This window comes from Gossypium raimondii, chromosome 13 (assembly GCF_025698545.1).
Source record: "Gossypium raimondii isolate GPD5lz chromosome 13, ASM2569854v1, whole genome shotgun sequence".
Taxonomy (NCBI): domain Eukaryota; kingdom Viridiplantae; phylum Streptophyta; class Magnoliopsida; order Malvales; family Malvaceae; genus Gossypium; species Gossypium raimondii.
In genome coordinates, this window is record NC_068577.1 from 21,611,910 (window position 1) to 21,639,363 (window position 27,454).

The 27,454-nt window shown below is 34.0% G+C and overlaps 2 protein-coding genes across 6 annotated transcripts; both read right to left on the reverse strand.

The window, feature by feature from the left end:
• Nucleotides 1-5,919: 5,919 nt before the first annotated feature.
• Nucleotides 5,920-12,905, reverse strand: LOC105767436 (uncharacterized). Of its 5 annotated transcripts, XM_012586968.2 has the most exons (18): nucleotides 12,605-12,905; nucleotides 12,227-12,505; nucleotides 11,922-12,014; nucleotides 10,814-10,866; nucleotides 10,562-10,658; nucleotides 10,329-10,402; nucleotides 9,851-9,968; nucleotides 9,641-9,751; nucleotides 8,812-8,888; nucleotides 8,347-8,413; nucleotides 8,169-8,234; nucleotides 7,960-8,067; nucleotides 7,725-7,855; nucleotides 7,206-7,272; nucleotides 7,006-7,070; nucleotides 6,669-6,755; nucleotides 6,087-6,157; nucleotides 5,920-5,997 (listed from the first exon to the last, which is right to left on the reverse strand). In XM_012586968.2, exons 1-17 carry the CDS (start codon nucleotides 12,752-12,754, stop codon nucleotides 6,151-6,153), a joined length of 1,650 nt encoding a protein of 549 aa, XP_012442422.2. In that variant the 5' UTR covers nucleotides 12,755-12,905; the 3' UTR covers nucleotides 5,920-5,997; nucleotides 6,087-6,150. The 5 variants fall into 5 exon arrangements, with proteins under 5 accessions (XP_012442422.2, XP_052482182.1, XP_052482181.1 ...); XM_052626222.1 differs by lacking the exon at nucleotides 7,206-7,272 and having other exon boundaries at nucleotides 7,006-7,059; XM_052626221.1 differs by having other exon boundaries at nucleotides 7,006-7,272.
• An 11,888-nt stretch (nucleotides 12,906-24,793) lies between these two features.
• LOC128036150 (uncharacterized) lies at nucleotides 24,794-26,370 on the reverse strand. The gene is made up of 3 exons (XM_052627038.1): nucleotides 26,287-26,370; nucleotides 25,380-25,538; nucleotides 24,794-25,240 (listed from the first exon to the last, which is right to left on the reverse strand). Exons 1-3 carry the CDS (start codon nucleotides 26,368-26,370, stop codon nucleotides 24,794-24,796), a joined length of 690 nt encoding a protein of 229 aa, XP_052482998.1.
• Nucleotides 26,371-27,454: the final 1,084 nt, after the last annotated feature.

Here is a 27,454-nt window from a genome sequence, read left to right on the forward strand (position 1 = left end):
ATATGAAATGAACATTTAAAATGGATACTTGAAATAAAAATGTGAAATGTTAAATGGATATGTGAAGGTTGAGTTGTGTACCGAATGTGTTTACTTGTATATGTTTTATGACATGATAAAGTTACATGTTTCATATATGAAATCACTAACCTTGTGAGACTTATGATGTGTATAGGCAATTAATGAACTCATGACCTTGATTCTGAAATTAATTGTCAAATGTCTAAGTTACATCATTTACTTTAAGTTAAAGTTTAAGTTTAATACGAACTTACTAAGCAATTATTTGTTTACGTCTATTATGTTTGATTTCTTTGTAGATTATCGGAAGTTTTGGTTGGTTGCAAGTCAAGTCGGAGCTCACACTATTTGTTCAACGACTCAACAAAATTTTTAATCGTTTTGGTTTAGGTTATAAGTGGAACGTAGTAGGTGGTTTAAATTTCATATGTATTTGTTCAAGTTGTGATATGATTTTTGGCTATGTAAATATGGTTGGTACTTTTTGGTATATATATATGAACGACTTTGATCATGTCTTGTAGGTTAGTTTTGGATGTGATAAGATAAAATGACTTAAAGGATAGGTATAAGTCTTCTGAAATTATGATTGATGAATGTGAAAGCGGTTAAGGTATGGAAATGGTGACATGGATGGTATAATGTAGTACGTTTTGATGATGTTATGTTTTGAGACAATGTGCTTGGTAAATGTTTTAGTGAATTTGGTTCATTTTGCATAAGCTTACTTGGTAATATTAGTTTATTGTATACCAATTGTGTATGGATATTGAATGGTGTTTGAATGGCATTGTATGTTAGCTTGAAATTGTTGAATTGAGTTTCCTTTTATGGCATATTGGTTAGGCACTTAGGATGCTTGAATATATGTTGATTTTTTGGCATGTTTTAATTTGTTTTCGAGCAGGTTTGAACATTAGCATCTTGTTGTTTGTGGCTTAAGAGAATCTAGTTTGGTTAACTTGTTGGAAAAGTGACCTTTAGGTGCACACAGGCTGATACATGGCCTGACGCACGACCATGTGCCATACATGGTTATATGGCACAGCTATGTGGTATGTGAGTTTTATGTTTCAAATTGGCACATGCGGTAACAAGTTGTTACATGGTCTAGAGGCACGGTCGTGTGTCTTCTCTACATGACTTGAGTCCTTGCACACAGTTGGTCGGCATGGCCATGTATTATGGCTTCACACGGCCATGTGAACCTTGTTTAGCATTTTTACCTATTTTTCTTAAATGTTTTAATTAAGTCCCTGTTTTATTTTAAATTTTTTATAGCTTAAATATCTTTATTTTAACATCAAAAAATTATGAAATGACATGATTTTGATTGAGTTTAATTTAATTAATCAATTTATGAAATGTTTGATCTATTATAGCCTGTTTTGTTTTATTTTGTTCTATAGCATCCCGTAACCCTAATCTGGTGATGGAGATGGGTGAAGGGTGTTACAATTTACCCACCTAACCATGTCAAACTATTCCATCCAAGTCCAACACATACATACCTATACATTTTGTGCATAAAAAACCTATATGATCTCGGTATGAACCAAAACAAAACATACATTACTTATATTTCAAGCATGACACTTAATCATACCACTTCCAACCATTCATCAACTTAGCTACCCTAATCACCTCATTTTGCAACCTTTAATATTCCAAATCATACAAGACTACAATCATCATTTTTACTAGCATTAGACAACACTAGTATCATGCATCAACCAAGTCATAAGGAAATCTTATTACACAAGATCAACCATGTTCATAATTGCCATATAACTAACCATCCAAAATGACCATTTGCACACTAACCCTTATATACATGTCACAATATTTGGACTCAAAATGAATATAGCACTACTGTCTTTTTATAGTGTGTGTTTCACGCTGATCCAACTCGATAAGTTCCTCAAGGTTATGATCTACAAGTAAAGAAACAACTAGAGTAAGCATACAAATCCTTAGTAAGTTCAAATGGAAATATTATGCTTACCTTGATAAATTAAAAGTATGATAACTACCAATCATTTTGGTATACAATTTGGCTATCATTGGCACATAATGTCATACCTAGTCACATGCCAATATTAACATCCAAATAGGTTAAACACACTTACATATCATGAATAACATCACCTAATTACTTACCACATATCAACTTGCAAGCATTTACCATTCTATATTTAATACATTTTCAAGCTTTCCCCTTTTTAATTAAAATATATATCGTCTGATGGAACTCTAGTGAAATGAAACCAGATACATGAGTGAACTAAGTTGCTCGTCCGAGCTGAAGTTACATCAAGTTAGCTGTCTGGGCTAAACCTATGTCATATATTACTCGAGAATTCTCAACAAGGTTGGATCTTATTATATTATCTGAGAATCTGCAATAGAGGATAGATCTCATTATATTACCCCGAGAATCTGCAACAAAGGCTAAATCTCATTATATTTCCCGAGAATCTGTAATAAATGCTAGATCTCGTTATAATCTATAATAATCCATGTACAAGAGCGCATATAACCCTATTGGCATGTCAATCATATCCTAAGCTTTTACTAAGTTCCCATGGCATTCAATTACACATATTTCATTATCATTCCTATAATTAATAATTTTCATACATTTATACCTTGTAGTTTCTCAATTGTTTGAATTCAGTCCGTTCTACCCATATGTGTTAAACTACTAGTATACATTTATATATCAAATTAAATACAACTACACATACAAAAACAAATGAGTTAATAAGTTCTATATGAACTTACCTATTCAAAACACCAAAACGAGTGGATTGTTCAGGGACTAATCCACAATTTTAGCCTTTCCCTTATTATCTCCATTTTGAGCTAAACCTTGATCTATACCACTATTTTATATAACCAATCAATAGTAAATATTTTCATACTATGCAATGATATGCATGATCCTTTATAATTTTATTTTCAATTCTCCTCATATTTTATATTTTATTCAATTTAGTCCTTGAGCTCGGGATAAGCATAACTTCTTATTCCTAGCTTTAGTTTAAAATTTGATTTCATATATTCTCATTAGGGACCTTATACTTTCTATTTCTAACATAATTTCACAACAAGTTTTACATTTATTCAATTTGGTCCCGATGTAACAAAGTAAACAAATAAGCTAGATTAACTTTACAATCTAATCATTTTCATAATCTAAGCTTAAAATATATCAAATTTTAGCCTAATTCTTCAAATAATCAACAATGACAACTTTCTAAAACTTTAACAGTTTATCAAATTGGTACATGGGCTAGCTAAAATCAAACTCTCATGACCATAAATTTATAAAAATTACAAGAAAATGACTTGAATTTCATACCTAAATCATTGGCCGAAAGTTTTCAAAGCTTGGGGAGTTTTTCTTTCACTTTAACAGTGGTGGACAGTGGGATAGATGAGAAAGATGGTAAATTTCCACTATATTTATCTTTTATACTTTAATTAACCTAAATTAATTAAATTAAACATAATTTAATTAAGATAATTAGTCCTTTAATCATAATTAGTTGAATACTCCATCATAACGCACTATCTTCTATTGGTAAATGATTTATTTACCATTGTGGACCTTTGGTTAATTATTATTTCAATTCCAAGCCTTTTGTCAATTAAAGCTCTATAGCGATTGGACTTTACAATTTAGTCCTTGAACCCTAATTAACTATTTAATTGAAAAAATTATTCGACCAATCTTCAATATTTTTATACTTACAGATATGGTTTATGGAAACAGGGTTTTGAAATCTTATTTTTCGATACCACTAAAAATTGAATCGTTGCACCTTTTCCTTTCCTCGCCTTTCAGATCCTCTTGAAGTAGAAGCCAAACATAGTTGAAAATGCTGAAGTTTATGCGGTTGTGTTGCTTGAGTTAAAGTACTCCTCAGTGTCAAAGAAGGGGAAGCATGGTGCAGTTGACATTAAATTGGATGCTCCTATTGATGATATTAATAATGATGATGAGCTTGCATCAATTGTTGCTCCACTTGCAATTAGCTCAACCTCTTCCAAAGTTTCAAATGTTGCATAAAACATGGATGATAGAACATTTGGAAGAAGAAATAGCCTATTTGGACAAATGTATCCAATATCATGAGCAAGAATTGAAGCTTCATTAACAATTAAGAACTCAAGCTCATTAGTAGAAGTTGGATATGTTTGCTCAAGAGCTTTAAAGCCTTTGAATTCTTAAGCCAAAAAAAAAAAAAGGTGGAGAGTAAGTTCAGGGGTGGATAGTTTGTTGGTTGGTTTTGTTGATGTTTATTTTATTGTTATTGAAGTTTTTTTTGGGGGGGGTTATATGGATTTTGATATATTATACTTTTTAGGTATGTAATTGTTGTGATGTCTTATTACTTGTCATATCCTTATCTTTATTATGTGTTAATGCCATGATTCTTGATTGTTAATACCTCTCTTATCTTGCATTAATAATTAGTTAAATTCATAGTTAAGTGGATGGATTAAAGTGGAGTGTCAACTTAATTTTCTTTGCTTGATGTGTTGTTTTGTTTTTGTTCAAAAATGCCAAAGGGGAAGATTGTTAATATCAGTTACAACTACCAAGTGCAACTTAAGGAACATTTCGTAAAGTATTATAATTTTATTTATTTGGTTGGCATGTTTTGATCAAAATTCTTTGGACTTTTAATTGATTATCTATGGGGACTTTCAATATGATCAAAGTTCACATAAATAAGAGGTTTGATTTTATTGTGTTTTATGACGAGAAGATCTTTGTTGTTGTACTCTTTATTGAAGATTTATTTAGGGATATTTTGTGAAATTTGATATTCACATTTATTGTAATTTAACAAGTCACTTTATGCTTATTTATAGGTGGCTTGTTTAGGTTATTAGAGAATAGTGAGAGAACAATTTATTTGTTCATTTAAGAACTATATTCTTTTAGTGCGTTTTGTAAGTAAATTGAATTGTTAATCTATTTACAACTAAGCTTTTAGGGAAAAGACTTAGAGAGAGAATGATTTAGATAGAACTATAATAGCAAGGTTTCATCTTGGTGAGTGAATTAAACTTAAATCACACTTTGTACTTGTTAATTTGATAATGAATTACTCTCTAGGCAAACCCTACAAACATAAGAAGATTTCAAATTGTTTAAACAATTTTGGTGCCATCTTTGTTATAACTAGTAGTAATATCATTCAATTACAACTGAACAAATATCTAACAGGCACAATCAATGATTTTACACTTTCTACTTGTTAATTTGATAGTAAATTACTCTAGGCAACATAAGAAGATTTTGAACAGCGTAAGAATATCTGACAGGCACAATCAATGATTTTACACAGTCTACTTGTGAATTGTTACCAAATAAACATAAAATAAATATTACAAAGGAAATTACTAGAATCATAGAGCTTGACGAACAGCTTGATTTAAAGAAAAATACATAAGTTACATTTGTTAAAAGCGATTTCTATACATTTAAGTATATATAAAAAAATCGAAGAATATACACCACAACATTTGATATACAAATACAAGGAACTATGAGTTTCTCTAGCTTAAGTAACGAGTTATCTTACACAGATTTTTCTAACCTTTTTTTTTTCAAAAAAGAGACCGAAAACCAGAAAAATTAGGCAAAAAATTGGTTAGTTGGTGGGTTTTAGGTCCTTTTCGAAAGCATCATATTCCCACTCTACGATTTCATCTGTTTCATAATCTAAACTCTCTTCATCTTCGTCTTGTTCCAACTCGAATTTCAGTTTCTTTTGATCCTTTTTATTTAAGGAAGACTTTAATCGCGACCAGGGACTTTTCTGCGACTTTGGGGTGGACGGTGAGTGTGAGTTTAGGATTGGGTTCTCAAGTTCTAAAGTTGGTCTCTCCATGGATTCAAATTCTTCCCTTATACTTTCAAGATCATCAAATAGCTCTTTCAACTTTTCATCTTTTTTCCTGTATCATACTCATTTCCCGTTAAGCAATGAAATGTAATATATAGTTCAACACATTCAAAGGGAAGAAATTAAAATAGATTTATTTACCTGTAAGTTCCTTCATTTGGAGAATAGATCTGTGTTTTCATTGAACCCACTACACTAAAGGTACTTACAAACTGAAATAAAAATGAAAACCAAAATTATGTGCACCATACATTCCCGAAGTTATGTTTCATATTCTAATTCGGTGTTAGTTTGAATCTGAATTAGAACACATAATTAAATTTTAAACATATAATTGAAGTGTACTTATTGCATCTATAGTTTAGATTTGAGGGGAAACAGCTCTCTTTTTAATGACGCTGTCTTCTACTTTTTTTAACATTTGGCTCAAACTGTTCATCTGATAGGTGCATAAGTGTTCATAATTTAATCTTTGTATTTTAAATATTCTACACTTTATATTTAGACTAGCATTTAGCGTTCAAACAGATGAGTAAATTGATAAAAAAAAACTTTATTAATATGATATTGATATTTTAAAAACTTGATTAAAGTTTATGACCAATTTAAAAGAATACCCGATCAAATTAGCCTTAATTTCTTAACTTGATAAAACTGATATCTTGCATACTGCAAATAAATAAATATAAATAATATATATTTCAGGATGAGAATGATACATACTTTGGATTCAAGGTTAAGATATTCTTCTTCAAGATTTCTTCTTTGGTTAGGAGCTTTTGAGATTCATCCTTTGCTGTTTCTCCTGACCTGATTTTTTAAAAGAATAAATCGTGAAAAGCATGAATTGTTTATTTTTTTATAAATCTTTATAATTTTTTTACAGTTGAATAAGTTTTTATCCTTTAAAGTGGAAGGTTGGTTTATGTTAAGGATTTATTAGAATACAAGTTAAAAAATTAAGAGCTTATTCATGTGCACAAAAAGTAGGAAAGTTTATTTAAATAAAGTGAGAAAGTTCAAGGACTAAGTTATGAATTTCACCAACAAAGCATTATACCTTTCGCTTGAGCTCAAGCTCTCCACCAGTTGCCAAATTCTTGATAGGGAGGGCCTGAGTTGTTCCTTAATATAGGATAGAAACAGAATGAAAATGAGGAAAATATGTAGCAACAGATTCCATGGAAATGAATGACAATTACTGTTTGTCGCTAAGTTTTGAGCAACTTTCATGGATAAGATTGTAAGCAGAGCAAATACCTTGTAAGCAGATAGAAGGTGAGTGACCAAATTCACAAAATATTCCCCATATCTCTCTAGTTCACCACTAGCAAATTAAAATGGGAAAAAAATCAAAACTCTAAGTAATCATTTAAAACTTTAGATTAGACATGGTAAAGATTAGGGATGAATAAATTTCTATTCCATTAAAAAAATATTAAAATTTCAAATTTAAATTAAATAGTTTAAATTATTCAAAAATTTTAGTTAATTTATATAAATAGTTAAAGAGTTAAATAGGTTAGTTCGAATTTGAATGGTCCAATTTGAGATGTTCAAATACTTGATGTTTAGAATAATTAATTATAATTTACCCTTACCTCTTGACCACAAATTTTTATCAAGGTTATCGATGATTTGAGTGGGCTAATTTTTTGCAATGGTTGAAGGATTTATAGATGCAGGTTTTGAACGGTTGAATTAACCATCTAAAAATTATAGTTTTCTGTTCTATAGCCTAAACTTGTTATTGTAAGTGTTATAAAATTTGTTACATACTTAACCTGCTTCTCCTTTTGCTCATGGAAGGTGGTTTGCAGAAACCATGTATCTTCTAGAAAATGAATCCAGGCATTAACCACGTCTGCTTCTACTCGGCATGAAGCAATAGATCTCGAAATTTCCTCTTCCTACGAACACAAGAAACACAAGGCAAATCTATGAATATCGGTAGGGAGACAGATAGATAGTTCTACTTGTAAAACCATATTTACTACTTAAATAGCAAATATACCTTTGATGTCAGTTGTAGAAGAATCTGGTTACTGGCGTCATCAAAATGCTCTCGCTCTTCCCTTGCATTCCGAAGGCGTACACGAGCAGCGATAAGTGATGCATTCACCTGATCCAAATTCATAGCCATCTCGTAATCCCATTCCCAAGTGTTCCACTTTTCATTTTTTTTTTCCTTTATAAATTACATTTTCAAGTATTGAAGAAAACCTTTTTAAGTTCAGCTTCAAGTTCATCTTTTTGCTTCTCAAGCTCTTGAATCGCAGCTTCCAGTTCCTGGGAAATTTCATACCAATTATCTTTCATATTTCTTGTAGATAAAAAAGAATGAAATTTCATATTTGATACTGCAATTAGAAAGTAAAGAGTTTCCCTTAAGGGTTAATACCTTCTCTTGTTGGCTCACTTCGTTAGCTTTAGCAATACGAAAGCTGACCGCTTCTTCTTTCTGAACCCTGATTCAAACACAGAGGGAATGCTAAAATAAACAACACAAATTTCTATGCAACCAAACACTCACAAGCCTTTCCACATAATGTATGAATGCCTTCGCCTTATTTCACACATATAAGAATGTTACATTTGCTGTTGAATGATAACAAGAATCTAACTAGCAATTATCCTTTTTCTTCAACTATAGATATTCAACATTCGTATCTGACACATTTTTGGATAAGTGAGAATATGATCTTCCAACAACCCTATAAATATATGGAATTTAGAACTAAACATACCTATGTTAGACACATATCACCATTGAACACTTATACTTAAGTTCAAGTAAGATAGGTTAATTTCAGTCCAATTAAAAATATTCCAAGCAGGAAATGGTAAGTTATGATCCACTTAAAACCTTTGCTCCAAAATGCGCTTTTCAGCCTTTGATGTTGAGTTACTGAGAGATTCTGATAGAACTTTTAATTTATCAACCTGCCACAAAAATGAACCATATATGATAATAACATAATTAATACTTACAGTAAGCAAAACTCCATCACATCATACTGGTGTTCGTATCTTCTCTTTCAACGGCTAATCTATAATTTACCTTTCAATGGACTTAACTGGTTTTCCAAACAGATCTTTCCAAGATGTGATTGAAAAGACATTTCCACAAGAGTCACTGGTTAATAAAAATTTTGTTTATGTCACGTCTCAGTGATCGGCAAGATACTATCGCTTTCTTGAACCGCATCATGCTCATAAGCCAGTTTTGTAGGTAAAATGATATCATGGTTGCAAAAAAGACTCCCGTATGGGGAGATCCTCTGCTCGAACTTAGGAAGTTGCACCTTCAGATGATAAAGCCTTGAGGGTTGATCGGCACTCAAAAAGGATAATATCATCTAAAGGGCACGACCCTAACGCAATGCGACCTAAGAAAATGGTAGTACTTTGCTGGTCAGTAAGTTGTGACATAATTGAAAAGGATTCTCATAGGGAGACCTTGGGTTCGAACTTGAGGAGGTGTACCTTTGGGTGACAAAGCTTTGAAGGATTTGGGGTGCCCAGAGAGGACAAATACAGGCTTATGAGCACAATGCCAGCACAACGTGGCTCAGAGAAGTCGTAGTATCTTACCCATCGATGAATTGCGTCACTTTAACACTTTACAGTTCATTAAATGCTATATAATATAATATAATATAAAGTGAGAGATGCATAAGGTGGAAGAAATGTACCTTTTCAGCATGAAGTTGTGGAGTATCCCCATTGCTTAAAGTTTTTTTCTTTAGTAACAGTGCCTCCAATCTAGAATATAACCTGACCAGGCCAAGAGCTTCTTTAAGAGCCTACAATGAAAGACCAAAACCTTCAGTTTTACTGAATCATAAGATATTGAGTACTATTTGACTTATGAGATCTACAATGAACAATTTATAAGCTTTCACCTCTATCATTGCAGTAGTTTGTTTTTGAAAAAAATCTTCATGGACTTGAGTTGAAGAGTTTTGGAGTGCCTTCATTTCTCCAAGTTTTTCCTTTAGACTGCAGGCTTCAGCATCTATTCTGATAGCAGACACAAACAAATGGAGGGAAAAGATTACATAAGGTTTTTATATCATTATACCATGTTTAGAATTGTTTACTGCTTTCAACATGTGAAGAAATGATAGTAGATCCATATTACACAATAAAAAATTATGTTAATAGAAAGATCAATCTTCACACCTGGGTTTTCATAAGCTTTATAACAAGAAACCAAGAATCATAACCCCTTAAGGTTCAAGATACTTAGATATGTATACTTGTATCAAATACATATAACATGGCTCTAATTGACAGGTCTATGTAATCAGAGAAACGTTTGAATTAAACATTATAAACATACCAATACATACATATATATTTTATGTACTCATTAATCACCTTGCAAGACCAACATTTATTTTGAGCCCTTTAATTGCAGCTTGAGCATATTGGAGCAGTTCTTCTCGTTTTACCTGCAAGAAGTAACAGAGAAAGAATAACGGCGAGATTATATTTATGTTAGGTTAAGGAAAAATGAAACGAATCTATTTATATATGTATGTATGTATGTATGTATGCATGCATGTATGTATGTTAGATTAACTTTAATAACATAAATGCGAGGTACTTACCAATACTTCCTCCACATAGTTTGAGAAAGCCACTGCTAAGTTCATTATGTTGCTCATTACTGTCTCATGAACTTCCTTCCCTCCTGCAATACAGATCCTGTATATGACGAAACCAATGAATCTTACTTGGAATTAAAAGACAAAAAAAAATATGATTCTTCTAAACAGTTCTCTTATTGATCCGAAAATACCTTTTAAGCGATTAACTTAGGCAAACAGTCAAAAGCAACAAGAAAGAGTTGGAAAATTCACCTAAGTATTTCCATAAATAGTGAAACCTCTTCCTCGTTTGGTACTTCAAGAATCTGAGTCATACAAAAGAGTTACCCTGCGGTTAAATTCAATCGATCAGCAAATACAAAGCCCAAATATGCGAAAGCATACAAAGTTACATCAAAGTGCAGAAAAAATAAATTCCAAATCATAATGCCACAGCCGTCTAATAAGAGTGCAAAAACCACCAAGCACTTGTTTTTCTGGTTGGTTCAGAAATGATAATCATATACCCCAACTCCTATATGAATACCAGTACGATATATATATATAGGGTTAATTCCACCAAACATCCCCAAATCATTATTTAAAATTTAAATTAGTCCATAAACTTTAAAATATTTTAATTGAAACTTCAAAGTATCAATATTAACTATCATTAGCTTGGGCGTTAAATACAATCTCATCTCAAATATTATGGGAACCAAATTGCAAACATGTGTATCTACTGTATAAATAACTTGAATATAAAACATTAAAAAATAGTCCTAAATTTTATTGACACCATTATTTTACATATAAAATATAAGCTATTTATGTAGTAGGTACATACGTATTTACAATTAGATTCACCATTTTAAAAATGCTCCACATTATATGTGAATTGGCATTTAACGCCTAAAATGATGGCTATGCAAATGGAAAGACCTTATTAATACAATATTGATACTTTTGGAATCTAATAAGAATGGTTTGAAATTCAATGAACAATTTAGAATTTGGATACGTATATATTATACAGACCAGCTAAAGATGATCATTCCTTTGAGCAAAAATCAGTTATAAATGGCTTATGTTAGAACCAAATATTGCTCGTTCATGTGCATGACAAACCGATGAAGCAACTTAATAAATTCCTTTATAAAAGCCTCCATCCCAATGACCATATTTATTTCTCGCAATATACTTTGTAAACAATACTAAGCACACTGTTATAAAGTTTTTTTATGATAATCCAAGTACAAATTTGTGGCTATGATGCATAAACCATACTTGTCCCATTAATTCTATTCCGTCAACGTAAACTAAAGTCATTTCCAAGGCAAACAACAAAAGGAAACTTAGCATGAAATCATGAAGGACTTACCATTGACAACGTCATCCCTTCAAGAGCTTGACTGTAAAGAAAAACTTCCCGAAAATTCATTGGTTCCCCCACTTCTGGGTCATAGTAATATACCTGTAATCAATCATCCAAAACTAAGTCAAGCCGTCTTGGTTGGCATTATAGAAGGATCAAAGGATAAAATCATATCAAACCAAATTAAAGTATAGGGATCAAAGTCTGAACTTGAGCATTATAGAGGGATCAAAGGCATAAATTACCACAAAACAAGATTTTAAAAAGAAGTAAAAAAAGAAAAAAAAGAGAGAAACAAAAGGATTACCGACCAAAGATGGCTTTTGGGGAGAATCCTTGATGTCTTCGAAAGAAAACTGATCAACGTTGTTTTTGTCATTATCATTAGTAGTGTCGCTGTTGTTAATAGTTATACTAATGTTTTTATTATCATCGTTATTGTTATTTTGATCATTGAGTAATCTGTCGATTTCTTTAAGGGCGACGAGCCATCGTCTTAATAGCTGAATCCTTTCAACTCCTTTACATGATACCGATACTTCTTCCAGCCTCTTTACTGTTATTCGAAGGTTCTGCATATTCCTAGCAGCCTGGTTTACGTCAAATAAACTCCACCAATTTAGAATTTACACCATAGTTTGGTGGAATTAACCCAAATATGAAAAAAAGAAAAAGAAAAATGAACTTACAATGCGGTTATGGATCATCCTGGCACCACCGAACACGGCGGATCCGGCATGTTGGACGACGGAATCGGCGACACTCCATACGGTGCGTCTGAGGTTATTGTTTCCGCCTACTTCCACGGCTCTACTAACAGCCGTTCTTATCCATGACATTTTTCTTCCAATCTCAAACAACGTATAGATTCCAAGAAAAATAAATGAAGAAAAGATGACGAAGCATAAAAAAACTTGATTAAAATAATTAAAAAAAGAATGGGGATTTGATTTTCGTCGCGAAATTTTTTGTCTTTTGCATGTTTGGGAAAGCGACGAAACGAAGGGAAAAACAAAGTCAAAAAAGTAATAGAAAAAATAGTGAATGGATAAACACAATTTGGGCGTTGACGTGGGAACGTAAATATTATTTTATTTTCCCACATTGTACGAGTCCCATGCCTCGTGTTTCGCTTTCCTACTCTATTTTTTAACAACCATTTTTTTTATAAATTTCAGGAAATAAAAAAATGTTTTTTTGTTAATTGATTCATATCCATTAACTAATAAATAATTAGTAACCTATATTTCATTTTTTTCTTTTTTGATTTATAAGAGAGGATAAAGTCTAAGGTAACACAATTAACATCACTTGAACTCAAACTACACTTAAGGGTCTGTTTGATTGACGAAATTAATTTTCCGGAAAATCATTTCCAACTTTTCCAGCGTTTGATTGGCGGAAAACATTTTCCATTTGGAAAATGAACTCCAAAACAAGGGAAAACGGGTTACATTTTAGGGAAAATGTCTTACCCTTTCAATTTCCGTAAGACATTTTCCGTGCTCTCCTCTCTATCGCCTCCTTCATTCCTTCCTTTATTTTCGGTGAAAACCGCTTACATTTATCGATTTTCCAAGAACTTGTTTTTTAATTATTCAATACTTGTTTTTTAACACAATTACAAATAATTTATTTGATATTAGTTTTTTCAATTTGTAACGATTAATATTGTAGCTTAATAATTGAGTATTATTATAAATAAATCATTGCAATATATGTAAAAATAATTTAAAATATAAAATTTATTAATATATATTAATATATGTAAAACAACTTTTCCAAAAATATTTTTAAAAATCGCAAAGCAGAGAAAATATTTTACATGATTCAATCAAACACCGAAAATATTTTCCAAGAAATCATTTTACGGAAAAGTAAAACATTTTCCGAAATCATTTTAGGAAAATATTTTACTGGCAATCAAACAGACCTCGAGATTATAAATACTCCAACTATCGGTCAAAAGTTTATTTAATCTTAATTTTATTTCAGAAAATAACTATGTTAAAAGTAATAAATATGTCTAAATATGGAAAAAGCTTGCCTCTGCTTTTGCACCCATTAAAATTAGTAGTATTTACGTATTTTAGAATAAATTAACTTTTCACGAGTTAATTGTATGTTACTTAAAATATGTTAGATTTTAAGTTTTATTGTATAAAATAATTATAGTTTAATTTGTAATAATTGGGCAGGTCTGACGACATTTTCTCTGGCAATGACAAACGAAAGTATTATTGTATAAAAATAATTAAACTTTTAAGCAGTTAAATAATTCAATAATTGTAAAATTAATGAAATAGTGATATACTTTGAAAAGAAAAGTTTTGGTTTGCAGAAAAGAGTACATGAAAAGATATAAAGTACTGTAAGTAAATTTTAGAACAATAGCATAGGTAGATATACTAATGATAAGTGAGAGTGGTACAATTGTGTTTCTTCTCCACCATTTGGGAATGATATATGTGTTTTAATTTAATTAATTTAATTTGGTAGTTTTAGTTTAAATTGTATTAGTTATTATTCATTTGTGTTTGTAAATATTTAATTTTATTTTGTGTTTATTTAAACCATTTATGTTATAATAATTTAATACTTATAATTACTTAAAATATATTTATTATAATTATAATTATATTTTACTTGTTAACATTTTTTTAAATTGCTTTTCAAAAAACTATGTAATCTACCGTCTAATATAGTAACTTAGATTCGAGAATGAAAAAAGTATATATTAACTTTAGTATCTGGCCAAAATAATTTCAACTAAATATGAGAAAATATAAGTATCTATATTTTTAAAGTATTATTAATAATTAGTATGACCAACAAATAATTAAAATAATTTTTAAATGCAAATTTGATTAACAATATAAGTACCTTTGGAGTGTATTGGTCCCTGCAATCACAATACAATATAGCTCTAGAGGAAAAACAAGTTAAGAAGAGTGATTCATCCCATTTTACAGCAGAATATCGATAAATTTCAAACACCAAAAATCTAGTATTCACAGAAAGAAAGAGATGAGAACAGAATTTTCAAGTTTACAATAGAATAGCATAACTAATTCATCATTCTCCTGTCTTTTTTATAACCTCAAACCGTTATTCTTCTACTAACATGGCTCCTATAACAAAATAAGTGAATTTCTGATGTGTCTTGCGGTTGCAAATGGGTCTCATGTTTGCTGCTGGCCCATTTCCTTGATCCTCTTGTACGTTGACCTTGGCACCTTGTGGCCCCTGGTTCGGAATGAACCTTGTCCTCAATGTTCCAGTTGGGAAATTTGCAAAGCATGTGATCCTTGTCTTCCCAAGTAGCTGCCTCAGGAGGGAAACCATCTCATTGTATTAGGTATTGGACTATAGAGTGTCTGGAGTGGTTGACTATCCGTGTAGCGAGGGTAGCTGCTGGTTGGAGAATCAATGCAACTGTGGAATCGACGAGATAGAATGGAGTAACTTAATGTTCAGGAGTGCCAATGCATTTGCGAAGGAGGGTAACATGGAAGACCTGATGGACTTTAGTCGTGGCTGGTAAGTCCAGTTTATAAGCCACTATGCTGATACATTGGAGAACTTGAAATGGACCAAAGAAGCGTCGTCCCAGCTTATGGTGTAGTTGTAACCGGACTAAGTTCTGACGGAAGAGTTGAAAATGGACATAGACCTTGTCTCCCTCTACAAGTACAAGATCTCGGCAATGCTTATCGACTTGAGCCTTTATCTTAGCCTAAGCTAGTGATAAATTTTGCTTAAGAAGATTGTGTGTGGCATCTTGATCGCGCATATACTCATCGACTAAAAAGGAACTAGCAGTTCCTTGAATATAATAGGTAATGGTAGGTAGTGGTCGTCCATAAAGGACCTCAAAGGGAGTCATACGCGCAGTCGTCTGATAAGTTGTGTTGTACCAATATCCAGCCCAAGGTAGAATAGTGACCCAGGTGTGAGGAGCATCGGCGGTAAAACACCAGAGGTACATTTCTAAGCATTTGTTAAGGGCCTCTATTTGACCATCGGTTTGGGGATGGTAAGGGGTGCTAATAGTAAGTTTAGTGCCTGTAGTCGATGGGGATCCTACCAGAAGTTACATATAAAATGAGGATCTCTGTCTGTGACAATGGCTGTCAAAACACCATGGAGACGAATGATGTCTAATACAAATGCTACGACAACAGTTTCGCTAGAGAAATTACAAGGAAGGGAAATGAAATGGTCGTACTTAGAGAGTTGGTAACAACCACCATGATGACTGATTTACCCTTCGGCGATGAAAGTCTAGTGGTGAAATCTATTGAAATACCCTCAAAGACCAACTCCGAAATTGGTAATGGTTGTAATAGGTCGGCTAGATGGAGGAAAGAATCCTTCATTTGTTGGCAGATCTGGCACTCAAAAATACCCTCAAAGACCAACTCCGAAATTGGTAATGGTTGTAATAGGTCAGCTGGATGGAGGAAAGAATCCTTCATTTGTTGGCAGATCTGACACTCAAAAATGAAGTGATGAACGTCTTTATGCATATTGTGCCAATAAAAGTTGGAAGAGAGTCGGTGGAAGGTCCTTGTAATGCCGACATTGTCGTCGAGTGGCGAGTAATGAAATTCCACTAGTAATTGGTGTCGTAGTGGCAAATCAAATGGGACTAGCAAACGAACACAGTAGAGAAGAAAATCGTCTTTGTACTCATAGTTAGAGAGGGATTGTGGGTTAGATTGGAGGCGGTGACATGGATGAGACTAATTGGCCATCCTGATGTTTTCCACTACAGAAAAAATAGGACGGAAGATCGCGAAGAGTGAAGCCGAGGGAACAATTGATAGGGCATCAGCAGTGAGGTTGGTTTTGCCTGAGTGATACCAGATTTCAAAGTCATATCTTACAAGTTTACCAAGCCACCTTTGTTGCTCCGACGTCTGAATCACCTGATCGGTGAGACATTTCAACGATTGTTGGTCGATAACAATGGAGAAATGATGACCTAATAAATACTGATGCCATTTTGCGATGGCCTGTGTAATCGCGAACATCTCTCATTGATAAGTAGAAGCAACTTGCATTCGAAAGTTGAGATTTTTAATAAAGTAAGCGATCGGATGATGGTTCTGAGATAAGATGACATCGATACCCACTCCGGATGCATCAGTCTTAAGAACAAAAGGTTTGGTGAAATCCTGCAATTGCAATACTAGAACGAACGCAAGCAATTTCTGCAGTTGAGTAAAAGCAGTCACTGCCTGAGAGTTCCAATGAAAATTATCTTTCTTGAGCAAGTCAGAGAGAGGTCCGGCAATGGTAGCATAATGACGAATGAAACGATGGTAATATCCGGCAAGACCCAAGAAGCTACGAACCTCCTTAACGGTGGTTGGTTGTGGCCACTTGGAGATGACGTAATTTTTGTCAAGGTTGATAACTACTCCTTAGGCAGAGATGATGTGCCATAAGTGACCCATGGATTATTACCCAAATAAACATTTGGCCTTCTTAGCCACGAGTTAATGGGCCTGAAGGCATTGAAGGACCAGTTCAATATGGGTTAAATGAGCAACCCAAGTAGAACTATAGACTAGTATATCATCAAAGATAACAAAAACAAAAACATGAAGAAAAAATTGGAAAACATCGTTCATCAATCCCTGGAATGTGGACAGTGCGTTGGTGAGGCCGAACGACATAACCAGAAATTTGTAGTGCCATCGTAAGTCTGAAAAGTTACTTTGTGTTCATCACTTATCTTGATTCGGATCTAATGATAACTTGCGAACAAATTTATTTTGGAGAAATAGCGATCCCTATGAAGTTCATCAAACAACTCATATATCGATGGAATGGAAAATCGATCTTTAACAGTGATGGCATTGAAGGCACGATAGTCAATGCAAAAATGCCAGATACCATCTTTTTTTGTGCACCAACAAGACGGGAAAGGAAAATGGACTTGTAACATATCTTGTACTAACTTTTCCATTTCTCGCTTCTGAAAATGAGGATATCATTAAGGGCAGACTTGGGCGGCGCCTATGTGCAGAAGCAGTTGAATAGTATGATCATGAGAGCGAGCAGGTGGAAGACCTAGAGGTTTTGCGAATACATCAGCGAAGGTGGCCAAGAGGGCCTCAAGATCATTTGAATATAGAGGGGGTGAAACAGTTGCAGGGGAAAGCAATTCAAGTAGAAATTACTTAGTAATGGCTTGTGTATAATCCATGTGTTGAAAACAGTTGTAATAAACCTAATGGACTGTCGAGGACTTGTCGCCTTGCCAACAAATCATTTTTTTGTTGTAGGTGAACTAAAATTAAGCAGTGCTGTAGTTGGTGATGACTGGACTGAGGTTGCTAGCCATTCAATGCCAAAGACCATATCTCAGCCCTTGAGGGCCAAAACATAGAAATTGGTGTGAATCTGTTGGCCTTGGATCACTAGTTGGATCTACCGAAAAATGCCCCTATATTGTAATTGATCACCATTATCGACGAGGACATAAAATTGAGTGGTCACTTCAATTGGAAAGTACAAGAAAGTAGCCACCCAAGTCTAGATGAAATTGTAGGTGTTACCCCCATCCAAAAGCATCTGTACCGACTTACCATTGACGTGGCCGATAAAACAAAGAGTAGTGATGGAACCGCCGCCAACAAGGCTGTGAGAACCTCTTGAAGTTGCTGAAGATCAACGAGGGAAACATCTGAGGCTTCGATCTGTTGTTGTTCATCAGAGGCAGAAGATTAGACACTACATTCATCATCGAAGAGAAGAAGTTGCAGTTTGGACTTGTATTTATGGTCCGAAGTATACTTTTCGTCACAGTGGTTGCAAAGACCCTGAGATTAATGGTTAGTGGCCTCGGCCGGAGAAAGATGACGGAAGGGAACCTTGGCACCGTTGGAGAGAGTGGCGATATTAGTCAGTGTGAAAGTAGGGGGAACAAAAGTAGTAGACGATGGAACCGTTTAGGGAGTAGCCAAAATAGGCCTGTCATGGCCCAATGTGGATTCGATAAAGCCTTTTTCCAAGGCAAAACGTTGGTCATGCAACTGGGCAAGCCCAATGGCATCTTCAAGCTTAGCTGGTTTGTGGATGAGCACGACAGTTTTAAGATCCGGTCGAAGCCTCGAAATAAAACAATGCACCAGAAATAGAGTTAGAAAAAACATGGTTCAATTCGTGATGGCCTCAAAACGAGCACGATAGTCACGCATGGTGGTGGTTTGTTGCAATTTGGCAAGTTGGCCCTCTGGAGATTCCAAATCACGAGCTAGAATCTTTTAATGATGGCTTAAGTGAAATGAGACCAGCCAACTAACTGTTTGTTATGGTACATCTAGTTGTACCATTCAGCAGCTTCATCATCAAGATAAAAAGAAGCATTAGTCAGTCGGTCGTCTTTATGGATGTTGTAAAAGAGAATAATGATCGGCTTGTAAGGCCTATCTATCTTCTTATTTATAAAAACCCAAAAATATTTCTTTTATGTTTTATCATAATATAATTTGTTTAAAATACTAATTAGATTTATTTGCGTTTAAGCTAGAATTAATCTAGTAATTCACCTCCTTTTGGTACAATCCTCGGAGTACTCACCCACTCCGTTGTAACTATATTACAATATGACTCATATACTTGTGGAAACCGCATCTATATTTCATATCTTTTAGTTGCAATATTCATTCTCTGGATGTTAGAACGTCTGGAGGCGGTTAGAACGCTACAAGTCGATGCCTGGGAATTGCCCACACCATGGATTGTATGCCTAACTCTAGATCTAAATATTTTATAATGGTATTGATGGTAACATCAGATCCTGCTTAGAAGGAGCGGCCGGAGGATCTCTCATGTTCCAAAATTACAAACGAGCCTATAAAATCATTGATGATATGGCTATGAATTTGTATATGTGGCCTAATGAAATATTCATGTACAAATCAAAGTCTTCAACACTAAAAGCTGTAAATGAAGATAATGACAAAGATCGATACCAAAGAATCCTAGAAAAGCTAAACCATTTAGAGATGACTGTCAAGTCGATGGGAGTGGAGCCATATTCTGAAGGCCAATTAGAGGAGGTAAATTACATAGGCAATAAGGGTTGAGATCCCTGTTCAAATACATACAATCCTGGTTGGAGGGATCATCCGAACCTCAAATGGGGAGGCAACCAATGAGGTGCAAACTTGAAAAGACCCTCATAACCAACCTCCACCATTACAACAAAGAACCGCGGGGAATGTCCATGCTACATGTGGTCAAAGATTCGATCGACTAGTGAGGATATGCAAACAATGAAGACGAACATTTGACAAGTCCAAGCCACATGTGGACGACTCGAATCCCAAATAGATAGTCTCTACGACCAAATGATCCAATTAATGAATATGTTCCAAAAGAAAAATGGTTGGAGCATCCCCAATAATACGAAGAACAATCCTCAGAGAAATGGGAAGGAGCACATAAAAGTGATCATCCTGCGATCAAGGAAGACACTTGAAAAGCCAAAAGAGCCCATCCATGAAGAGGAGAATGTTCCTGAAGAGGTCGACAAACCCATGGAGGAGGAAGCTGAGCACAATGAGATGATTGAGGATACATCCAAACTAGTTCTGAATCAGTTATCGAATATCCAAGCACGACGAAAGTACCATTCTCAATGAGATTAGAGTATAAGAAAAAGATTGACGAGGTAGATTTTATAAATTTTCTTAATTTATTTATATCCCTAAATATTAATTTGTCACTCTTAGAACTAATCAATAAATTCTCAAAATATGCCAAGTACTTAAAGGAAATTATGACAAGCATAAAAAATTGAAAATTTTTGAGGAAATTGACATTGACGCCTCGTGTAACACCCTATACCCAGCCCAGTCGCCGAGTTTGGATAGTAGGATGTTACACCACCGTCTTGCATCATGTTCATCTCAAATCGTCACGTTATTACGCATCCATTTTTTATTAACATAGCATTCACATGAATTGTAAGTCATACATTTACTTTTTATCGATAAAACATGTCAAACATTCATTAAATAAACATAAAAATAAGTACTAAACTTGCTTTAGGACCACTTAGAAAAATTTCTGAAAACTGTTACATAGGTCTCAATAACTGAAAAGGTGGTATCGATAATTCTCTCAAGTGGTATCGATACCGCTTGGAAAATTAATACGAAACTAGCTTATTGTTTCCCGTCTTAAAGACCAACAATCAGAAAATATCAGTACTATAGAACATGTATCAATAATTTCACCCCGAGTATTGATACTCGTGATAAAATATCGATACCAATTAGCAAAATTGACATCCTGCACTTTGAAAATTTCAGAGGTATCGTTTTTAAAACCCAAATATTGATACCTCTGCTCTAGACCTTAAGAACACAACATATATCAGCATATAAATCATACCAAAATAGTTCTAAATGACATGCATCAGTTACCTCATAAAATAAACACCAAAATGTTCCATATAGCAGTCCCAAACATCATATTTTAAGTCCACAAATAATTAAGCTTAATAGGCATGTAATTGACTAAAAACCATAGCAAAACCGTTATAAACTCTACCACATTGCCTTTTATTCCCAAAAACAAAAATAATAAAAGAACGCCTACTAATAGCAACTAAAACTCTGGCTTGGATCACCCCTCGAAACCACACTGCTCACACAGGCACTACTTATCTGTAATGGTTAAAAAGGAGTGAGTGAGCTTAACAAGCTCAGTGAATGCTCAAAACAACCACTACGCAAACAAGTCATTATGCATCAACAAAGAAAACATGCAACATAATCATAACATATGCTATTCCTATGTCCTATTTTACACATTTAATCATCTTTTATGAATATTTACACATTAATCACATGAATATTTAATCATATATTACAACATATATTAATCACATTTAGTCAATTTCAGTCAAGTTTTATGATAGTTTGGCTCTTAAGGATATGAAACATAATGTGGACTCTATCACCACACATCGGATACACGGATCTCCAACACACCAAAATGACTTAAAGAGTCGAACATGTCCCGTAAGTGAAGCATATAGCTGACACTCTCCAACACACCAAACACACATATCCCAGTGAATGAAGCTTAGCTTACATTCCCTAATCTTTATGAAAACTGTCCCTAGGCCTCAACACTCGATATATCAAAACACAAAGGTGAGTATTTACAATCTTATGGCATGCAAACTATATACAACGGTCTTATAATATCACAAGGCAAAATTATCTATATTAGTATCACATATTTACTTACCGATTTTTTGCACATATTCACTGCATATTCACATTAGTAGCACAATATAATTATTGTCACATGGCATGAATAACATACCCACATATTTACTGTCACATGTTATGAACAACACACCCTCATATTCACTTTCACATCAGTCATCATAAGCTTATAGAATATGTCATAGCATCTCATATATGTTCATAATTTGACAATTTGACAATTTCATAAGCATACATATATCACATTTTATCACAGGTGTAAGGACACTTACTCACGAAATTTAGAGTAGGGGTTTAGGCTATCTCTAAATTTCCAATTACATAATGAATCATCTACGAGCAACCATTCCAAAACACTCACTAGAAATATACTTTCACCAAAAAATCGAAAGCTTAGACAAGATTTTATTTTCCTTTGTCTCTACTTGTTGAAGGTCCTATTGACTCTGAAAATTCAACAAGATAAACCGCACAAACATACAATCAATAATTAGCCATCAACTCACCTTAAATAATAATAATAAATTGCCTAAACTACGTTAACTATTAACTAAAACCTTAGACATAGAAAACTTTAAATTCGAATATCTCAGCCTACAATTAATGTTTTTGCATTAAACGAATTTCATTCATCTACATATTCATCTATGACTAATTCCCAACCTTTAAACTACACAAAACTACTTGTTTTAAGGTATCAACATTTTTCGACAAGTTTTGGCCATTATGACGAAAAGTCATTAAAACTTAAGAAATTCTTAATGAAACATCAATGTAACTTTAGAAACCTTCTAATCATGTTAAAACAAGTTGAAAAATACTTTGAAACCATATTTTAATCCACAATCCTGAAATTCTTCTTTAGCAACCAAATTTTTTGGTTTTATTTAAAACATACATTTTAATGGCTAATAATTTAGTTTAAAGAACTAAATAACATTTAGAACTATTAGAAAGAGAAATTGTTACCTTCAATACAAGAAAATCAAGCTTTGATGCAAATCGGGGAAAAGCCACTCTTGAAGAAGATGAAATTAATGATGTTTTCTTGAAGATTTATGAAGGTTTAAGGCTTTGGGGATGATGGAAATCAAAGTAATGTAGTTTGGAAATCAAAATCAATTGGGAGAGAAAAGGACGAAAACAATATAGAGAAGGAGAAAACTAACATAAAAAATGAGCTGAGAATTGGGGTTTTTAGGTTGAATTTAAAATTATGGGTATATTGCTTCATAAAAACTTCAGATTTGACTCTTTTACAAATCAGTCCTATTTTTAAAATTAAATGTATTTAAAATTTATTTTTAGAAATTGACTTAATTTCCTAATATCCATTGTCAAGAACATTATCGATTACCAAACTTATGAAATTCTGAGCACATAAAAGCTAAAATTCCTAAAATAAACTCAAAACTTCTAGGCTCAATTTTGGGGTGTTACAATTATCCCCCTTTAAAAAGAATTTCGTTTTCGAAATTTACCTAAGCTGAACAAATAAGGATATTGACGTCTCATTGTTTCCTTGATTTCCTAAGTAGGCTCTTCCATTTTGTGGTTGCGCCACAAAACCTTAACCAATGGAACTCTCTTGTTTCACAAAACCTTCTCTTTACGAGCTAAGATCTTTATTGGTTCCTCTTCATATGTGAGATTAGGTCGAACCTCGATCTCCTCTACTGACACAATATGCGATGAATCTGAACGATAATTCTAAAGTATAGACACATGGAAAACATCATGAATTCGCTCAAGTTTCAACTGCAACTTGACTCAATAAGCTACCGGTCCAATCCTCTCAACAGCTTCATAAGGCCCAACATTTCTTGGGATTAATTTACCATTTCTTTCAAATCTTAAAACCTTTTTCCATGGGGAAACCTTCAAGAACACCTTATTACAAACTTGAAACTCGATGTCTCGACATTTCAAATCCGCATAAGACTTCTGTCTATCAGTTTTTGCTTTCAACTCTCACATATCATCTTCACTTTCCCTTCGATCTCTCGAACTAATTCCGGTCCAACGACCCTCTTTTCATCTAACTCCGTCCAATACAAAGGAGTCCTACACTTCCTACCATACAACGCCTCAAACGGTGCCATGCGAATACTCACTTGGAAACTATTGTTGTAAGCAAACTCTACTAAAGGCAGATATTGCTCCTAACTAACATTAAACTCAATCACACAACTCTGCAACATATCTTCTAACACTTGAATTACCCTCTCAGATTGGCCATCAGTTTTGGGGGTGATAAGCTATATTGAAAGTAAGTTTCGACCCCAAAGCCTCTTGCAAGCTCTTTCAAAACCTCGATATAAAATGCGAATCTCTATCGGAGATGATAGAAATTGGAACACCATAAAGACGTACAATCTCCGCAATGTACAACTCTGCTAACTTCTGTAAAGAATAATTGGTACGCACTGCCAAGAAATGCACACTCTTCAAAAATTGATCTACTATAACCCAAACCGAATCTTTCTTCGATGGCGTCAATGGAAAACCCGAAACAAAATCTATAGTAATCATTTCCCACTTTCATTCAAGGATTGAAATTAGTTGCAACAAACTCGAAGGAAATTGATGTTCAGCTTTCACCTTTTGACAAAACAAACATCAAGCCACAAAATCCATAACATCACGCTTCAACCTAAGCCACCAGTAAATCTCACGAAGATCATAGTACATTTTACCACTACAGGGATGCATAGCGTAAGGGCTACTATTTGCCTTAGTAAGGATCGCTTGTCTTAAATCCTTATCTTGCGACACACACAATCTACCACAAAAATTCAAGATACCTTCTACATCAACATCAAAGTCTCCCTTAACACCATGCTCAACTTGACAAATCCTCTTCAACAAATCTCCATCCAAAGGTTGCTTCTCCTTAATTTGTTGAGCCAAAGTCGACCTCACTTGAAGTTCAGCTAACAAACAACCATCACTACCTAAACTCAAGCACGCAAACATAGCTCTCAACTCCGTCATTGATTTCCTACTCAATGCATCAATAACAACATTTGCTTTGCCAGGATGATACTCAATCACAGAGTCATAATTCTTCAAAAGTTCAATCCAACGCCTTTGCCTTAAATTTAACTCCTTTTTGGGTGACGATGTACTTAAGGCTCTTATGATCCGTGTAAATCACACACTTTTCTCCATACAAATAATGACGCCAAATCTTAAGTGTAAATACCACAACAGCTAATTTCAAATCATAGGTAGGATAGTTGCGCTCATGCGTCTTCAATTGCCTCAAAGCATAAGCCACAACCTTACCCTCTTGCATCAAAACACAACCAAGACCCAAATATGAAGCATCACTATAAACCACAAAATATTTTCCAAGTTCTGGCTGAATTAACACAAGGGCCTTCGTCAACACTGCTTTAAGCTGTTCAAAACTCTTTTGCTTTTCATCAGTCCATTCAAACACCACATCTTACTGAAGTAGTTTCGTTAAGGGTACAGTAATAAGGGAAAATCCTTCAACGAATCTACAATAATAACTAGCCAAATCTAAGAAACTCTAAACTTCTATAACACTCCTAGGCGACTTTTATTCCAAAATTGCCTCAATCTTTTTAGGATTCACTCGAATACCTTCTGTCGAAACAACATGACCTAAGAAAGCCACTTCCTTAAGCCAAAATTCACACTTACTTAACTAAGTAAACAACTGCTTATCCCTTAAAATTTGCAAAACAACCCTTCATCGTAGTTCTCCTCCAAACGAGAATACACCAAGATATCATCTATGAAGAGCACCACAAACTGATCCAAGTACGAGTGAAACACTCAATTCATCAAATTCATGAACACAGTAGGGGCATTAGTTAAAACAAACGGCATCACCAAGAACTCATAATGCTCATACCTAAAAGCAGTTTTCAAAACATCAGACTCTTTCACCTTCAACTAATAATACCTAGATCTAAGATCATTTTTCGAAAACACCTTTGTACCTTGAAACTGATAAAAAAAGCCATCAATTCGAGGAAGATGATAATTTTTCTAAATCATCAACTTATTCAACTTCCTATAATCAGTACACATCCTCATCGTACTATTTTTTTATTCACAAACAAAATCGGTGCACCCACCTTTGATACACTCGGTCGAACAAACTCTCTATCAAGCAACTCTAGTAGTTGAATCTTTAACTCCTTGAGCTCCTTTGGTGCCATACGATAAGGTACAATAGACACCGATACAGTACCAAGATAAAGCTAAATTCTAAACTCCACTTCTCAATCCGGTGGTAAGCTAAGCAACTCTTCAAGAAACACATCAGGAAAATTCCTAACAGTGCGAATTTCCTAAAATCTCAACTCCTTACAGATCAAATTCATCACGTAAGCTAAGTAAGCTTCACAACCTTTCTTCATCATATTTTCAGCCTTTACTACCAAAACTACATTAGACAAAAATCTCGATCTTTCACCAACCACAACAATTTCCACCCTCACTATTCCTCAAAGTAATTCACATCATCTCTAACTCTATATTAGCCTTATGTTTAGTTAACCAATCCATACCAAGAATAGCATCAAAACCATAGAATGGTAGTTCCATGAGATCCACCGAGAAAACGTGCCCTTGTATCATAAGGGGGCATCTATAATAAACATTATTCATAACGACACTATCCCCAAAAGAACTAATTACAGTAATACTCAAATCAATCATCTCTACAAAAATCCCTAACTTACAAGCTAATTCGCTCAAAATATACAAATGTGTAAAACCAAAATAAACCAAAGAAAACAATGGATGGATTGTAAATTGAAAATACTGTAATAATGCCAGTTAGATCTTGATCCTTAGGTTCCCTAACAGCTTAAACCCAAGTTGGACCTCCATAATCAACTTATGAAACAATAGTGTGAGCAAAAATTCGCTATCCAACCAGTCTCCCATTACCTTTACCACGACCTTGGCCCCTAGCAAGCGCAGAAACATGTGCCGAACTCTAAGTCTGTGAAACCTCAACTATATTTGGGCAATCTTGCAGAAAATGTTCTTTCAAACAACACTTATAATATCCACCCGTCAACTTACGACACTCTCCAAGATGTCTTCGTTCACAATGAGCACAAAGCGACTATCCAAAACCACCAGTCGAAACACCAATGTTAGCCACAATGTTACTCTACTGTTTAGACTGACTCAATCGAGACCCACGGTTCACACTCCTATTGAAACTGTAATTATCTTACCTTCTCTTGGGCGGTCGTCCCAAAGCACTATCAGAAGCCCTCTTACCAGTCT

Coding starts and splice junctions, on each gene's coding strand:
- LOC105767436 (XM_052626221.1), bottom strand. CDS start 12,754: ATGTCATGGATAAGAACGGCTGTTAGTAGAGCCGTGGAAGTAGGCGGA. Junction 10,867..11,921: donor AAGGGATGACGTTGTCAATG/GTAAGTCCTTCA, acceptor TGTATGACTCAG/ATTCTTGAAGTACCAAACGA. Junction 8,068..8,168: donor TTGAAGCTGAACTTAAAAAG/GTTTTCTTCAAT, acceptor AATTTGGATCAG/GTGAATGCATCACTTATCGC.
- LOC128036150 (XM_052627038.1), bottom strand. CDS start 26,370: ATGGCACCAAAGGAGCTCAAGGAGTTAAAGATTCAACTACTAGAGTTG. Junction 25,539..26,286: donor TTCGACCGAGTGTATCAAAG/GTGGGTGCACCG, acceptor GTGTTAATTCAG/CCAGAACTTGGAAAATATTT. Junction 25,241..25,379: donor ATTTGAAATTAGCTGTTGTG/GTATTTACACTT, acceptor GAACTTTTGAAG/AATTATGACTCTGTGATTGA.